General features: G+C 47.3%; 1 protein-coding gene across 2 annotated transcripts in view; it reads left to right on the top strand.

The window, feature by feature from the left end:
• Nucleotides 1–18,795, top strand: part of LOC135056327 (core histone macro-H2A.2) — a 77,069-nt gene that overhangs the window by 35,601 nt on the left and 22,673 nt on the right. For both annotated transcript variants that reach the window (XM_063961319.1, XM_063961320.1), the window contains exon 3: nt 10,822–10,928. In XM_063961319.1, the coding sequence (XP_063817389.1) occupies nt 10,822–10,928 (107 nt within the window). The remainder of the gene's footprint in view (nt 1–10,821; nt 10,929–18,795) is intronic.

The following is an 18,795-nucleotide window of genomic DNA, read 5'->3' as shown; positions in this document are numbered from 1 at the left end:
GGATACCGTAGACAATGATATAGGAGACCCAAAAGAGTAATATACAAAATGCAAAATAACAAAGACACCACAAAAAAATCTACTGATTACTCTCTGCATTTCTGCACAGGTGCTCCTAGATTTTCACCAAAGCTCATCACTTTGTATAGTGTACAGAGGTCAATGGCAGCATTTGCATAGGAGCAACATGGTTGATGAGTTGTGCAGAGATAGCATTTTGCATATTGAGATTGTTGAAGTGAAGTTAAGAGGATGGAGCGGGCATGTTGTAAAGTTCTGCTGCCATTTCCACTTCACAAAAGGGCATTGTTTTTGTTTGTTTTTTTAAACCTTCTTTAAGCTTGCTATACATCTAATGAGACACACAATTGTAATAAAGACAGTCTGAGTGTACTCTCATGGATTATTTAGGTCATAAATTAGACTAAATCCAGCAGTATTTTAGGAGGAAACCAGAAAAATGGAATTTAAAGAAAAGAGGGCCTTTGTGGGCAAAGTGTACATTATTGCAGAATGCTTCTCTTAGATGTCTCGGCACACTTCTGCTTGGTGGTGCTGTCTCTAAATTGACTTGTATTGAAAGTACATCAAATTCAGCCAGTTAAAATACAGTACCTGCCAGGAGAGTTGCGTTTATCAACAGACAATGGGCCTAATACAGAGGTGAATGCAGTTGCATGCGCAGCTGTGATTTTATATGCATCAGACTCTCTAAAATCTGTTATTGATTCATGCCATCTTGTGCATAAAGATGCCCACTACAGGTGTTTCACATCCACCACTTGCACAAAAAAGCGAGAACATGGGCCCTCATTCCGAGTTGTTCGCTCGCTAGCTGCTTTTAGCAGCATTGCACACGCTAAGCCGCCGCCCTCTGGGAGTGTATCTTAGCATAGCAGAATTGCGAACAAAAGATTAGCAGAATTGCGAATAGAAATTTCTAAGCAGTTTCTGAGTAGCTCGACACTTACTCTGCCATTGCGATCAGTTCAGTCAGTTTCGTTCCTGGTTTGACGTCACAAACACACCCAGCGTCCGCCCAGACACTCCCCCGTTTCTTCAGACACTCCCGCGTTTTTCCCAGAAACGCCAGCGTTTTTTCGCACACTCCCAGAAAATGGCCAGTTTCCGCCCAGAAACACCCACTTCCTGTCAATCACAGTACGATCACCAGAACGATGAAAAATCCTTGTTATGCCGTGAGTAAAATACCTAACTTTTGTGTAAAATAACTAACCGCATGCGCTCTGCGAACCTTGCACATGCGCAGTAAGCGACTAATCGCAATATAGCGAAAATCGGCAACGAGCGAACAACTCGGAATGAGGGCCATGGGGGGTAATTCTGAGTTGATCGCAGCAGGAATTTTGTTAGCAGTTGGGCAAAACCATGTGCACTGCAGGGGAAGCAGATATAACCTGTGCAGAGAGAGAGAGATTTGGGTGTGGTGAGTTCAATCTGCAATCTAAATTGCAGTGTAAAAATAAAGCAGCCAGTATTTACCCTGCACAGAAACAAAATAACCCACCCAAATCTAACGCTCTCTGCAAATGTTATATCTGCCTCCCCTGCAGTGCACATGGTTTTGCCCAACTGCTAAAAAAAATTCCTGCTGCGATCAACTTGGAATTACCCCCATGGGGCGCACCATCGCATCATCGAACCTCAGAGCAACCCTGTGCTGTCTCAGAATTGAGCGTCTTGCCTGGGCTTCTCCAGCTACGTACAGATGCACAGTGGCTGACTATGGCATGCACAGAAAATGGTCCCGACACGCCTGCGGTTTTCTAGCACCCCTGTTGCTTCCCCCAAATGCTGACTTTTTGTCACTCCCTTCACAGTCACGAATCCATCTCTGCGCATGTGCATTACCACTTTGGCGCTGTTTGATCCCTAGATTGAGCATTGCTTGTTTTGTTTTTATTACATCGCGTTTGATATAAATATACATCAGTATTTATGCTTAGGGGTAGATTCAGTTAGATGTGATGTTTCGGCGCTAATTATCCAGGTAGAGAAACCTTGTTCATTTTTGTTTTCACCTCATAGAGTAGGAGTAAAAGATGAACAATGGACCTCATTCTGAGTTGATCGCACGCTGCAATTTTTTGCAGCCCGTGCGTTCAGATAGTCTCCGCCTATGGGGGAGTGCAAGTGTGCGAAGGCATGTGCAGGGGAGCTGTGCCAAAAAATTTTGTGCAGTTTCTGAGTAGGTCTGAACTTACTCAGCCGCTGCGATCACTTCAGCCTGTCAGGTCCTGGAATTGACGTCAGACACCCGCCCTGCAAACGCCTGGACACGCCTGCGTTTCCCTCAGCACTCCCAGAAAACGGTCAGTTGCCACCCAGGAACGCCTTCCTGCTGTCAATCACCTTGCGTTTGGCACTGCGATCCCGATCTTCGTTAGTTTCATCGCTGCCCGGCGTCCCCCATTGCCGGGCAGCGACGCCCCTGCGCATTGCGGCCACAGCGCATGCGCAGTTCAGACCCGATTGCACGGCTGCGAAAAACTTGCGATCGGGTCGGAATGACCCCTATGTTCTATGTTCGTTGTGGCACATTGCAAATCTTATGCTCCGTTGTATCTCCCCCATAGAGTATTCTGGTCACCGGCAGTCATCATTAAAGCTGTTCTTCTTTCTGCAGGTTATTTCTCCAAAACTCTTTATTTTCTTTATTATAAAACAAAAAAAATAAAAATTATCCTAGTAACTGGTTGTGGCTAGAGGATGTCTCGCACAGCATATGTTATGTGCTGACAGCTGGTAAAAGCTGCTTTAGCTGTCTTTCTGGTGTGTGGATGTCTCTGGTGGAACACATTATAATTGTTACCTAGGCATACCAGTCCGACATGCCAGCCATAGTAATGAAAGAAAGGATGATCGTTGTTCTATATCTAATCTACTTCTATCCCAAATCGTCAGCTGCTGCTTGTGGAGATGATACCATCCAGTTCCTTGTGTGTGTGTGTGTGTGTGTGTGTGTGTGTGTGTGTGTGTGTGTGTGTAAAATATATATATATATATTAGACACACACAACACACACTGTCACTTTCAATATATTTACTGCATTTGCTGCCTCCACAAAAGCATGTTTGCATACATCCCGATGGTGCGGCACTCACTTCCTCAATAAGTCTGCAAACACACCAGTTAACTTCCAGCGTTTCAGTGCTTTAATATCCATACTGTCATCAGGGATTGCAGAATACATAAAAGGTCTTACCTTAAATACCAGCATAAAGTGTATACGTGGTGCGGGACTCTGCGGGCATATATCACAGCTGGGACAGACCAGTCACTGCCTCCCTCCTGTATCTGCCCACACTCCAAGACTCCTTTGTAAACTAGCCAATCGAAGCCTCTACGGAGCAACTGCCACTGTATCTTTCTATATTTGAAAGGAAGAAAATATGTTCAAGCTTGTACAGAGATTCAAAAAAAGTAATTTTTTTTTACTTTTTTTTCTATGGAATGCTGTATCAGTGTTCTCCCCGACATCAATTTTAGCGGTGCGCCACCTATTTATTTTTTATTTATTTATTTTTTTATACATGCCACCCTGCATTATCCTGCTCCAGGGGTCTGACGGCCACAATAAGAGAGGTCCCAACCCCCACTCCCACCCCCTGTGTTTGTGCAGCTTGGACAGCAGGAACATTGCACAGAGGGTATGCAGAGTGTAGGCATGCAACACTTTGTCCAGAAAGTGAACAATATGTGCAAGAGACTTTACAATTTATACCTGTCTCCAGCCAGATTACACTTCGCCCACCTGGCTATTTCTTAATGCCACCTGGCTGGCAAATAGTTTGGGGTAGAACAATTTATATATTATCTATGCCATGATGAAAATGTTGGAATTACAACATTGAAACATCGGCCACTAGAGCTGTGTAGTGTCTACTGTGTAGCACATATATATAGGCTGGTTTCGACTGGCAGAATCCCAGTATTTAGATGCCCGGCGGGGGAGGCGAGCGCAATGAAGCCTGCTTGCAGGCTCAGTGGCGAGGGACACCCACAAGTGGGAATAGTCCCTGCTAGTCAGCTTGCCGACTGTCGGGATTGTGAGGGGGATGGGATGTAGCCTTCAGTATTGTGACCAGCGTTCTACAGAGGGGGGATCGCCTACCTCGCTGGTATACCGGTGGCGGTATGGTGCCCCCGTCGGGATCCCGTCGTCTGCATTGTGACAGCCGGGAACCTGATGAGCGGTATGCTGGCCGCATACCATAATTAATGCTTAAGGTCCAAACACACGGTGCGATGTGTCCCCAAACGATACATCGTGAACGGACTGTACCTGGCTGGGTGCCGGCATTGGGAAGTGCATACACACTTAATGATGACATTAGTCGTTCCAACCGATTGAAAATGGCAATTTCTTCGTCAGGGTCCATAGGTATCCACAGGGATAACCTTGGAATATGAGTCCAGAACAGGCACTGAACAGTTAAGGTTTTTTGAAGCTCCCTGGATGCATTAGACCCTCTCTTCTCATACCCCGCCTACAGCTCAGGCTCTTCAGTTTTTGTTTGGTCCCAGCAGAGCTGGTCACCGATTTCATAGTGGGGCTGCATTATTGAAGTGAGTGCCGCACCGTTTGGATGTATGTAAAGCAGCCCAATCTTTTTGTTTTTTACTTTTATCTTTCTTTTCTTTTATGAGCATTCAGCGCCTGGCAGTACAAAAGACGCCAGCGCTGATGCTCCTACAACCCCTCCGGTCAGCGACACCACGAGTGGGTCGGTGATTTCGGCAGGAACCCATGCTCAATTGTACTAGCAAAGGACATACAGGGGACACCTGTGGGACTGCAGCGGACACCAAGGGGGACAGGTAAGGCGGGTTCCCGCACACTATGCACTCCTAATGCCGTCAGTCCCGGGAGATGGACCGGTGGCACTGACATGCTCCCAGACCAATAAGTGCCCCCGGGGCCGCACTAGACCACCAGGGCTAAATGTACACTGGCGCTGGGGACCTATTACAGGCCAGGAGAACTGGTGGTGGAAGTCATCATAGGGGAGGTCAGTGCTTCCCCAGCGGCCCCTCCCCCAGCCCAGAGCACCATTCCACAGTGGTCTTCCTGCCCTGGTCTGCTCCTCCCTCATCCTCCTCCTGAAAGCTCTGCATGTCCCAAGGGTTGGGCTGTGTCTCCCTGTATACCTCACCTCATCACAAGTTGTATACAGCTCTGCATCCTACCAGACTTCTCCATATGGCTGTGCAGTTGATATCAGTGCCCATTGTAGTTAAAATTGTATTTCTGCATTGTATGTTACTTATGTTAGTGCTGCTGCTTGAACTTTTCTCTGTTTTCTACAGTATAGTATATTTGCTGTCCCTGTACTTTTTATTTTCTTCAGTGACCCTTGAATACTAATGTGTTTTGGGTTTACTCTACCACACATTACATTGTTTTTGTGAGGGCTCATTGTCACATACTGCCTCAGTGACACTCTACAGACCCCTCCCCCCCCCCCCCCCTGTGATAGCACAAGCGCATCCATGGGTTTCTTTTTCTAATCTACTGGCAATGATTGCTGACTATATTGCTACCCCACCTGTGGCTCCCCCTATGAGTCTACCATAGCCAGTACAGCCCACCATGGCTCCCCCTATGGAATTCCAGCAGCCATTAAAGTCTGTTTATCAGACATTTGCAGCCCCACCCGTCCCTCCTCCATGGTTTGACTCATTCTCTAGCTCGAGTTTGGCTGCTTCCTCTGCTGCATTTCAGCATTTAGTACAGGGCAAGCGGCACCTACTGTAACTAAATGTATTGTGCCTTCTTTAGTCTCCGCCACTATCTAATTCGCAAGAATCATCTGCTCCTGTAGATCAGTCTGAGGTTTCTGATGCAGACTCCCCCCTCAGGGGACGAGGTAAATCCCAAATTTCATGTGGCTGCATTGATTAGTGCGCTACATTTTTACTTCAATCAGAAGATGTTAAACCAGCCCCACTGTCAAGGATCCTTTGCGCAAGTGACAGAAGGTAGTGTCAGCGGAATGAGGCTTGGAAAACGCCTAAGAAATTTACGGCCCCTAAAAGGCTCAGCTCCTTTTACACGTTTCCCAAAATGGGAGACCCATTTTGCTCATGTGACACATTTAAATAAGAGTTCCATTACATTGGTGAATCTGCTTTAGATTCTGGAGCTTTTTCAGGTTGGATCGCAACAGCAAAAAATACAATGATGATGCGGGCGCATGTGCAGGGCCCGTCCTGTGCATGCGCCCGCATTTACTGCAGGCACACCGCAGTAAATGCGAATGCCTCTGCCTGTCAATCAGGCAGAGGCGTTTGTGGGGTGTCAACGCTTCGTTTACTAGACGGAGCATTGCAGGAGCGGCGTCAGGGAAACTGAGGCATGGCCGGGCAAATGGGTGGTGTGGGCTTGATCGATCACAAAGATGGTGGCGGCCCTCCTGTCATCGCAGCCAGGCTGCGCCAGCAGGAGGCATCCACAATTTCTGCGATCACGCTGAAATTGCGATGGGTGACCCCCAGCATGCGAGCAAAAGTATAGCAAATTCTGTTAAAAAGCAGAATTTGCAATTCTTACTGTATGAGGTCCTGTGTTCTGTTATCCTCCAAAGCTTCCACTGTTTCCATTGCAGCACACTGCATAGTGTGGCTCCGTTCATGGAAGGTGGATTCGGACGCCAAAAAGGCCATGGAAGCTGTGCCATACACGGGCAATTTACTATTTGGACTGGAACTGAACAAAATTGTAGCGTAACTGGCAACCTGCAAGACAGCTTGTCTACCTTCGGCTTCTTCAGTGCGGTCTAAGACTTTGTAATTTCGGTCCTTTCATCCACAGAGTAAGGCCAAGGGTCAGACCTTTCCACGAATACGTCAGACAGCCAAGGCCTCCAAACCCAAACCTAACGAGCCTGGGCGACTAGACGTCCAACTACCAAGCCAGAGGATAAATTCCCTGCCTGACGAGCCGGGCCTCCCCCTGGGGGACCCCAGATTGGGAGGCAGAATTCTTCAGTTCACCCACGCATGACATCAAATCACGGCAGACGCCTGGGTCCAAGAAGTGGTCTCTCATGGGTCCGCTCTCTCCTTCCTGAAGCGCCTCCACTCCCAGACAATACTTTCCTACCACTCCACCGACAGATCCTGCCAAAGCTCTGGCGCTCAAGGTTGTAGTTCACTCCTTACGACAGTCAGGTGTCATTATCCCTGTCCCATTGTTTCAGCAGGACCAGGGGTTCTATTCTACACTCTTTTTGGTTCAGAAACCAATTGGATCCTATTGTCCCATTCTAAATTTAAAGTTACTGAACAAATACCTCAAAGTTTCCAAGTTTCGCATGGAAACCCTACACTCAATTGACCTGGCTATGCAACCTGGGGAATATATAGTCTCCCTGGATATCCAGGATGCGAACCTACATGTACCTATAGAACCCGGTCATCAGCAATATCTCCGATTTGCTGTCCTGCATCAGCATTTCCAGTTCCAGGCCCTACCCTTCGGACTGTCCACCGCTTCCAGGGCGGCAGGGAATTTTAATATTTCCTTACCTAGACGACCTCTTATTTTCTGGCGCAATCCCAGGAGGTTCTGTACTGTCACTTACAAGTGACAAAGTCATTCCTGCAGAATCACGGATGGCTGATCAATTGTGCCAAATCCTCACTCATCCCATCTCAAAGCATGCTCCACCTCTGTGCACTACTGGTACCCACGTATCTTCCTTCCTCAGGACAAGGTGGCAGCAGTACAGTTGCATATCCGCAATCTACTTCACCAGAAATGGGTCTCAATCCATTCAACAATGCATTCCCTGGGTTCCTTGGTATCCACCTTCGACATGGTGAAATAGTAATATAGTTACATAGTTAATGAGGTTGAAAAGAGGCAAAAGCCCATCGGGTTCAACCTGTAATACCGCCAGTTTTACACCAGGCTTTGTACAGCGCCTGATACACTCCAGATGAAATGGTCTACCAGAGCAGATCAAATTTCAAACATTGATACTGCCGCAGGATATTCGGGTGTCCCTCTCATGGTGGCTTCTCACAAACAGCCTTGACAAGGGACGTCCATTCTGGATCCCTGACTGGACTCTTCTCACAACGGACGCCAGCTTCCGCGGACAGGGAGCTTTCACTGGCAGTAACTCCTTTCAGGGGCGCTGGTTTCTGACAGAAAGGGCTCTCCCAGTTTCCCCTGTCCAAGTCCAGTCTGACAATGCCATGGCAGTGGCTTACCTCAGTCATCAGGGTGGCTCTCGCAGTGCCTCCGCAATGACATAAGTGGCACATATTCTTGCCTTGGCAGAACGTCATCTACCTGCCATCTCAGCTGTTAATCCCGGGAGTCCTCAATTGCAAAGCAGACTTCCTCAGTCACCAGGATGTGCACGCCGCAGAGTACGGTACGGTACGTTCCCTCTTCCTCTACGACCGGCCTATTGGTACAAGGTCACTGCCTTCACCTGGAGTTAGCTTGCCTGTCTTTGACTGCATGGCTCTTGAGTCATCATCCCTCCTAAGGGATAAAGGAATCTCCAACTCTGTGGTTCAGACTATGCTCTGAGCACGGTGCTTGTCCTGGTCTCTACCAGCATCCCTGTGGATCCTATGGACCTTGAAGAAAGAGTTAACAATGGTAAGTTTTCCCATATCTCTTATTATCAATTACAAAATCGGACCTTGTGCGGAGGCCTTTAGAAGCAGAAAATATGTACACTCTTAGTAGTTCAATATTATTGTTTATATGCGTGACTCATGTTACAACATAATGGACATAGGAACTGAGGAGACATATATTTAAACCTGCTCTCCTACTTATTTTTATAATATGATTGTTATGTTATACACTTATAAGACCTAAACTTTTATGATTGACACACAAAAAAACTGAATGTTAACCAAACTATACTTAAAATAAATTTTGACTTTACTCATGTTACATACAAATGTGACATTTCTGTCCCCAGTCAAGGCTCCAGTACAAATTACTCAGACCTATAGATTCCATGTGAATTACTCAATATAGGCCTGTTTATCTTCCTGATCAACTGAGAAGATGTATAAAATATTTCATCTGGTGATGATAGCCATATGAAATAAGTTTTTAAAATGTGTAGAGTAGCTGTTTTTGCATCCACTTCAACAACATCCATATACAGTATGTTCAATGTTTACACAGTAAATCTATGTGCAATAAACATTTTGATTTTTCAATTATCACATAATATACTATGATCTATTACCAGCATAAATATATTAAAGTGTTAGCAGTTATGTGAAGTTTAATTTTCATGTATTGTGGGAAACTGATCCACGTGCAGGACATTCTGTGCATGTGCAGAACAGGTCCTGTGATCCTATCGCAGTATTGCGAACACCACTGCCTGACTGACAGGTAGAGGCGTTCGGAAGGACGGCCGGCATTGCTGGAAAATGGGGGGTCTCAGACGCAGAGTTCTTGGCCTTGCAAGACCCCCTGCAATGACCAGCCTAAATAAGCTGACGCTTACTCAGCTGGCAGTCTGTGGGGAACATCGCAACCATCAGTCGCGATGTTGATCTCAGGCTTTGACTCAGTCACAGCACTGGAATTGCTAATGCAGCAAGAAGGTAACACCTGTTATACCCCTTTCACATCGCCAATGCCAGATCCTACCTGGGAATTGTAAACGGGTCCTTCCCAGGTGGGATCCGGCATTGGACCCTAACAGCAAGTTGCCGGGTCGGTTGACATAGCAGCGGAGGCGACGCTGGACGATGAGCTCATCTCCGCGCCGTCTCTCCCTATGTAGAGAAGGGGTCCCGGATCGCATCGTCCCAAGAGCCCGTTCACGCTGCCACTGGCCCGGTATTCATCCCGGGAATAACACTGCTTTATTCCCGGGTTGAATTACCGGGTCAGGCGACCCGGGATTTCAACCATGGCCCTCTTTCACACAGACCCGTGTCGACCCGACAATATGCCGTGTCGATACCAGGTTATTTGTGCAGTGTGAAAGGGATATTACTATTGCTAAGGATTGCATTTGCAAAGCTGCCTGCAAGCAACTTTACAAATGCGATCCATGCTGAGTTAGCCCCTGTGTCCTATATTTCATGGAATGACCCAGATATATATCTAAATTTAGGGCATCTATACTGTGCAAAAGAAAGGAAACTAAATATTACACTCCAGCAGTAGAAAGCTGTTCTTTATTGAGATTCATTTTCACAATCAAAAGAATATTCTCTTCAGTTTTGTTAGGGAATAAAGTTGAGCGCCTTCGCGTAGACATTTTTAACCACATTGATTTCTGGTCTCACTAACTGGACTATTTGGAAAGAACAGCTATATGTTAATTTTTCCTGTAATAGGTGCAGGATAAAGGTTTTATATATGTGGAAGCGGGGGTGCCAGATAGTGCATTAAAAGAAAAGAAAAATGTTTTATTACAAAACAAGATAACCACTGCAGGCAGAACCCGTACCTAGGCTGGCGGTCAAACTACCGCTGGTATATTAGGTGTTAGAGTTACCCAAGGCATAATTAAAAAATATTTATTTTCCGCAAGAATATACAAATAAATTGTTTAAAAATCATACAATGTGATTTCCTAGTTATTTTTTTTCCCCAGATTCTGTCTCTCACAATTGAAGTGTACCTATGATGGAAATTACAGACCTCTCTCATCTTTTTAAGTGGGTCAACTTGCACAATCGGTGGCTGTCCAAATACTTTTTTGCCCCACTGTATATATTACTATGATTCATTCCTCCTGATCCCATTAGTAAATTATTGTAGATGAGTTGCTTAACACTATTTTGTTATCTTGCAGCTGAAATCTTGGAGCTGGCAGGAAATGCAGCCAGAGACAACAAAAAAGGCAGAATTACTCCAAGGCACATCCTTTTAGCAGTCGCCAATGACGAAGAACTTAATCAGGTACTAGCATACTTTTCCAGCACTGGACACTGAATTGAAAAATATGCTCTTGTCCAGTATAGAAGAATATTATGTTTATATCCCATATAACATAAGCTAGTTGTGCTCTTTGCTCCCTTTTCACCAATAAATACATACATAACATTTGTACGCTGTGAGTAGTAATTGGCTGCTGAGGCTAGATACTAGACAGAATAGTATCTATTATAATAGTATCACAGGGGTCAATTCAGTTAGGGACCGCAATTCAGGGAGCGTGTATATTTGCCATAGACTGTACACCCAGAATTGCAGTAAAATTTCAGATTTGTTTGCGTACCTCTATGGGAGAACAACAAAAATGTGCAATGCAAGGTTGCATCCCAGAACACAATATTCACTAAATTGAGTTGACCTATCCAGAAAGTAAAGACCGTTTGAGCATACTCAAACAGCGCAGGTCACTCGCCCTCCCCAAGTCATGGTTGTGCAGTCTCCCTTAACATGTTTTCCCATTGCTCTGTGTGTGACATTTTGTTATGGTTGTATATGGTGATGTTTTGCATTGTTAAAATTAACCCTATGATACAGAATCCCTCAGACTATGAAGTGCGGAGTGTTATTTGATTCTTTAATGTGCAGAAAGTGAGCGCTGACAGAATATATTGTCAATAAAAGCAGGTGTATGGTGATGAGAGAGAGAGAGAGAGAGGTGTAATGTGATGCAGTCCAAGAATGGTTCAATGGACTGGGGCGCTCTTTATTTCTCTAGCATCCATAAGGGATATTGGGGGAATCTATTACAATGGGGTATAGACTGTGTCCAAAGAAGCAGGTGCACTTTAAATTTCTTTAACTGGGTGAGCTGGCTCCTCCCCTCTATGCCCCCTCCCACAGGCAGTTTAGAAAAAAGTGCCCTCAGGAGAGGATGCACACTCTGCAAGCTCCAGAGAGTTTTCTTCAGTTTCTTTTTAAATCTTTGTTGTACAGCGGGGCACTGCGCCTTTGCGGTGACAATCGCAGCACGCCGCACACCCCTAACGATAGCCTGAAGGTGACATCAGTGGTGAGTCCAAATCGGGGGCTCCACTAGGGGGGTCTCCCGGTTCATGGTGTGGCAGAACGCGGGTGCGGCATATGGGACCCACCTGGGGGTGGCCCGCTATAGCCCCCCTGTGTACACTGGTAGCGGTGGGTAAAACTAGCACTTGTGTGATTTATACTCATGGGGAGACTTTTGCCAGTATAAATATAGCTGAAACTCTGGCGCCATTACAAGGGCTGAGCTTCCTCAGAGCGGGACCAATGGCGTTTTGGCGCCTTTCTCTGCTTACAGCAGCAGGCGCACACAGCTCCTCCAGACACTCAGGATACACAGGAAAACTGGTACGGGGTGTAGTGAAGTGGGAGAGCCGCTTTTGTACACTAATCTGTGTCCTGAAAAGGACAACACACTGGTGTTTCATCATGGTATATCAGCTTGCAGCCTCACTGGGGCTGTTTAGCTTGGGTGTGCTGGTCCTTTCTCTCTGTCTCCCTCTCACATACAGTATGGGCAGGCTTGCTATCATATTACTTGTCTATGTGTATAAGTGTTTACTGTAAACATGGTAAAACACCAGTTATGCAGTTTATGTCATACAAGATTCTCTCCTTGGTCTGGTTCATTATCTTGTGAACAATGTTAGTCAGTCCCTGCAGCTCAGTGAGGGGACTGGGGGCACCAGGCACCTAGACTTCCTGGCTAGATGCCATTAAAACCATGATGTCAGATATGTCATCTTAGCTCACTGCTAATGCTCAAAAAACTCAACAATTGCAGCAGGCTGTTGCAGACCTGGCTGCAAGGGCAGAGCAGCCCCCCCCCCCTCTAATTCAGGACCACAAAAATGTGGGTTACCTGCTTTACTCTCAGATTCAGACTGCTGGAAGAGGTGGAGGAATTGGAACCTATTGCTGGGGATTCCCCATCTGCACAGGGTATTGAACCCCTCATTTTAGCTATACGGGACGTGTTAAAACTCCCTCTAGAGGACGCTGCGTCACAGCAGTCATTTTTCTTCATATAGAACAAGCCCAGTGTCACTTTTCCTGATTCTGCATATAGATGACCTATTTCAGTTAGCCTGGAAAAATCCAGATAAAAAATACCAAGCGTTAAAACGGTTTTTAAACACTTTCCCATTTGCTTCTGAAGGCAGAAAATTCTGGGAAGAACCCCCGGCTGTGGACGTTTGTCTTGCACCTATTCAAGAAGGCGTACTGCCGGCAACCCTGGGGATAGGAAGATATAGACTACACTAAAGTCTATCTACACAGCAGCGGGTATGTCTCAAAGACCGGTCATAGCAGGTTGCTGGATGTCTCATGCCATTCATACCTGGGCTACTCAGAGTCATGAGTGCCTCTCAGGGGATATGTCCCTGGTCACTACAGTGACTCTCCTGAAACACATTCAGGACACTGCACGTGTCCTGTGTGACTCTCTCAAGGAGATAGGCAATAATAATGCTAGGACCACTGCTAGGGCAGTGTCTGTACGCAGGGCTTTGTGGTTGCGTCAGTGGATAGTGGACGCAGAATCTAAGCGCAGTGTCAAGCTTTTCGGGGGAATGGCTCTTCGTGGTAGAATTGGATACGTTGATTTCTAAAGTTACTGCAGGGAAAATCCACGTTTCTCCCCTCTGGGGCCTCGCCGGCTAGGCGTCCCATCTGGGGCCGTCTACCCAGTACTTTCGGTCTAACAGGTTTAGAGCTAGGGCCAGAGGTGCCTCCAACGCGGCTAGAGGCACCAGAGGTAAGACCAGAAAACCAGCGATCGCCGTCCTCAGGAGAGCACCAGTACAGCTTCTACTAAGGCCTCAGCATGATGGTGCCCACCCACCCCGAGGGGCTCTCGAGCTGTGAGCTCGGCTGAGTCACTTCAGCCGCATCTGGGGAAGTTCCAGCCAGGATACCTGGGTCAAAGACCTCAGTTCTCAGGGCTACAAGCTGGAGTTCGACAGTGCTCCTCTCCAACGGTTTTTCAAATCAAGCTTACCAGCTTTGGAGGATACGCGTGTTACGTTGCAACAGGCCATCCTAAAGTTGGTCCAATCCCAAGTCATTGTTCCAGTGCCGCTGCAACAACAGGGAAAGGATTACTACTCCAACCTGTTTGTGGTTCCCATTTTGAATCTAAAATCCTTGAACCCTTATCTAAAGGTTTTCAAGATGGAATCCTTGCGAGCAGTGATTGCGGGCCTGGAGGAACGGGAGTTCATGGTCTCCCTGGATATCAAAGATGCCTATCTCCATATCCCGATTTGGCCACCACATCAGACTTACCTGAGGTTTGCCCTGCTGAACGATCACTAGTTCCAGGCGCTGTCCTTCGGCCTGTCCACAGCTCCGAGGGTGTTCACGAAGGTGATGGCAGAGATGATGTTCCAACTCCCGGTCCTAGAGGTCAATGTTGTCCCTTGCCTGGACGATCTCCTGATAAAAGCAAGATCCAGGGAGCTTTTATTGCTCCATATAGTCTGCACTATCCAGTTTCTGTCACACCATGGATGGATCCAACTCAGAAGCTCCTGTTCCTGGGAATGTTGCTGGATACTGTGGCCCAAAAAGTGTTCCTCCAAGAGGACAAGGCGAGAACACTTAAGGAGATGGTCCGCATGGTTCTCTGGCTTACTCGGGTATCCATCCATCTTTGCATAAGATTGTTGGGGGGGAAATGGTTGCCTCTTATGAGGCGATCCAGTATGGAAGGTTCCATGCTAGGACTTATCAATTGGATCTCCTGAGCAAGTGGTCCTGATCACCAGATAATTCGTCTCTTGCCTCAGTCCAGGATTTCTCTCCTGTGCTGGCTGCAGTCCTCCAACCTACTGGAAGGCCAAAGTTTCGGAATTCAGGATTGGATCCTCCTTACAACGGTCGCGAGTCTGAGAGGATGGGGAGCTGTCACCCAGAGGGTTCAGTTCCAGGGCAGGTGGTCAGCCCACGAAGCTCTCCTTCCGATCAACATTCTGGTACTTCGGGCGATCTACAATGCTCTGCTTCAGGCCTCTCCTCTGCTCAGGGATCACGCGATCCTGGTACAGTCGGACAACGCCACAGCAGTGGCGTACATCAGTCGGCAAGGAGGGACAAAAAGCAGGGCCTGCATGCGAGAGGTGTCAAAGATACTCCTCTGGCAAGATAGAAATGCAAGAGCAATGACCGCAATCTTCATTCTGGGAGTAGACAACTGGGAAGCGGATTTCCTGAGTCGTCACGATCTCCACCTGGGAGAGTGGGGGCTTCACCATCAGGTGTTTTCAGCAGATCATCGAACGGTGGGGCTGCCCACAAATAGACATGATGGCTTCTCGACTCAACAAGAAGCTTAGTTGGTATTGCTCACGAACCAGGGACCCTCAGGCGAGGGCAGTAGATGCCTTACCAGCTGGTCTACCTGTTTCCTCCGATTCCATTGTTCCCAAGGGTGCTCAAGCGCATCAGGAATCAAGGCGTCCAGGCAATTCTGATTGCCCTGGATTGGCCTCGGAGGGCTTGGTACGCGGATCCGTCGAAGACCCCTGTACTCTGCCACTGAGAAGAGATCATCTTCAACAAGGACCGTTAGTCTACCCGAGCTTACAGCGGTTTCGTTTGACGGCATGGAGGTTGAGCGGAACATCCTAGCTCAAAAGGGCCTTTCCAAAATAGGTTATTGCTACCATAGTGCAGGCCAGGAAACCTGTGACGTCAAAACACTATCATCATATCTGGAGGAGATACGTCTCTTGGTGCGAGGACCGCACGTATCCGCCTGCGGAATTTCACTTGGGACGGTTCCTCAGTTTCCTGCAGGCTGGTGTGGATAAGGACTTGCGTCTGGGTTCCTTTTTTAAGGTCCAGATTTCAGCTCTCTCCATTTTCTTCCAGAAGAAATTGTCAGTATTGCCAGAAGTTCAGACCTTCTTGCAAGGGGTGCCTCACATTCATCCTCCTTTTGTGCCGCCCACGGCACCCTGGGACTTGAATATAGTGTTGGAATTTCTAGTCCTCCTAGTTTGAACCTCTGTCGACAGTAGAAGACAAGTATCTCACGTGGTAGATGGCGATGTTATTGGCCCTGGCTGCTGCTAGGCTTGTCTCCGAATTGGGGGCCTTATCGTGTAAAAGCCCCTATTAAGTCTTTTATGAGGACAGAGTGGAGCTCAGGACTAGGCAGCAGTCCCTGCCGAAGATCGTCACTGCGTTCCACTTGAATCAACCTACTGTGGTCCTGTCAAGTTCTGGCACTTCTGGTCCTCCGTAGGCATTAGATGCTGAGCGAGCCTTGAAGATCTATGTCAAGAGAACGGCTCGGATCAGTAAGACTGATTCCTTGTTCATGCTATATGATGCGCAGATAAAGGGTTGCCCTGCTTCGAAGCAGTCCATTGCTCGTTGGCTTAGGCTTACTATCCAACAGGACACTGTGTCGGCAGCCTTACCTGTTCTTAAGTCTCTGAAGGCCCACTCTACAAAGTCGGTGGGTTCTTCCTGGGCGGATGCACGTGGAGTCTCGGCCTTGCAACTATGCCAAGCTGCTATCTGGTCGGGGAAGAATACTTTTGTGAAGTTTACAGATTTGACACCCTGGCCAAAGAGTATTCCCAGTTTGGGCAGGCGGTGCTGCAGTAGTCTCCGCACATTCCCGCCCGTTCTGGAAGCTTTGGGACGTTCCCATCGTTCTAGATTCCCCCAATGTCCTTTCTCCTTCGGGCACTGTTTTACCTATAACTGCCTGTGGGAGGGGGCATAGAGGGGAGGAGCCAGCACACCCAGTTAAAGAAATTTAAAGTGCATCGGCTCCTTTGCCCAATCGTACTAGATTCTCCCAATATCCCTTATGGACTACGAGTAAAGGATTTACCGGTAGGTAATTAAATTCCTATTATTTGGGACTTCCCTCTTATAAGTGTCTTAGTATCTAGTATAATAGACAACCCTTTCCCAGCATTATTGATTACATGGTTTGCCTATATTGTATACAGCAAAGAGAAAAGGCATTGAGATTGGAAAAAAAAATCTAGAATTACAAACTAGCATTGAATTACCTTTTTTCCAACAATAAAATAGTACCTGTATCACCTTTGTGTATGTCCATAAAAAATCAATAACAATCATTAAAGCCGCTTCATTAAACCAATAGAAGCTTACACTGATCAGTTTGGGTTGTGATATTTCTACAATTGTGTGTGACTGAGTCTTTTCCTCGTGTCAAGTTCTTTTGTTCTTCATATGTGATTTTGTATGTGTATAAAACGATTTCCTGTATAGTCACTGGTACACTGTGAGTGGCTCTTTGCTGCGTCTGCAGTGCCCCATGGATGCAAAATTTCAAGAAAAATGAGCGTCTCATATGATGTATGGACACCCAGTAAGAGATGACACCTCCTATACATTTAACTTATTGAAGCTGCCCCATCTATTATTTCTCTGACGTCCTAGTGGATGCTGGGAACTCCGTAAGGACCATGGGGAATAGACGGGCTCCGCAGGAGACTGGGCACTCTAAAAGAAAGATTAGGTACTATCTGGTGTGCACTGGCTCCTCCCTCTATGCCCCTCCTCCATACCTCAGTTAGAATCTGTGCCCGGCCAGAGCTGGGTGCTCCTAGTGGGCTCTCCTGAGCTTGCTAGAAAGAAACTATTTGTTAGGTTTTTTATTTTCAGTGAGATCTGCTGGCAACAGACTCACTGCTACGAGGGACTGAGGGGAGAGAAGCAAACCTACCTGCATGCAGCTAGCTTGTGCTTCTTAGGCTACTGGACACCATTAGCTCCAGAGGGTTCGAACACAGGGCCTGACCTCGATCGTCCGTTCCCGGAGTCGCGCCGCCATCCCCCTTGCAGAGCCAGAAGACAGAAGAGAAGGAGATGAAATCGGCGGCAGAAGACTCCGGTCTTCATTAAGGTAGCGCACAGCACTGCAGCTGTGCGCCATTGCTCCCACTGCACACCACACACTCCGGTCACTGTAGGGTGCAGGGCGCTGGGGGGGGGGGGCGCCCTGGGCAGCAATAAGAATACCTTTTGGCACATAACACACATAATACAGTCTGGAAAACTGTATATGTGTAAAAAAAACCGCCATTAAGCTATACAAAACGCGGGAGAAGCCCGCCGCTGAGGGGGCGGGGCCTTCTTCCTCAGCACACCAGCGCCATTTTCTCTTCACAGCTCCGCTGGAAGGACGCTCCCCAGGCTCTCCCCTGCAGTATCCTGTACGAGAAGGGTAAAAAAGAGAGGGGGGGCACATAAATTTAGGCGCAAATAAGGTAATAAGCAGCTATTGGGAAAATCACTAATTATAGTGTAAATCCCTGTGTTATATAGCGCGTGGTGTGTGCTAGCATACTCTGTCTCCCCAAAGGACTTTGTGGGGTCCTGTCCTCAGTCAGAGCATTCCCTGTGTGTGTGCGGTGTGTCGGTACGGCTGTGTCGACATGTTTGATGAGGAGGGTTACGTGGAGGCGGAGCAAGGGCAGATAAGTGTGGTGTCGCCCCCGACGGGGCCGACACTGGATTGGATAGATATGTGGAAGGTCTTAACAGACAGTGTCAACTCCTTACATAAAAGGTTCGATGACGCAGCAGCCTTGGGACAGCCGGGATCTCAGCCCGCGCCTGCCCAGGCGTCTCAGAGGCCATCAGGGGCTCATAAACGCCCGCTAGCTCAGATGGTAGACACAGATGTCGACACGGAGTCTGACTCCAGTGTAGATGAGGATGAGACAAATGCACAGTCTACAAAAGCCATCCGGTGCATGATTACTGCAATGAAAAATGTATTGCACATTTCTGATGTTAACCCGGTTACTACCAAGAAGGGTATTATGTTTGGGGAGAAAAAGCAGCCAGTGACTTT

Source organism: Pseudophryne corroboree, chromosome 3 (assembly GCF_028390025.1).
Source record: "Pseudophryne corroboree isolate aPseCor3 chromosome 3, aPseCor3.hap2, whole genome shotgun sequence".
Lineage (NCBI taxonomy): Eukaryota > Metazoa > Chordata > Amphibia > Anura > Myobatrachidae > Pseudophryne > Pseudophryne corroboree.
Note: the sequence above shows the minus strand (reverse complement) of the source record. Positions and strands in the feature narration are given on the sequence as shown.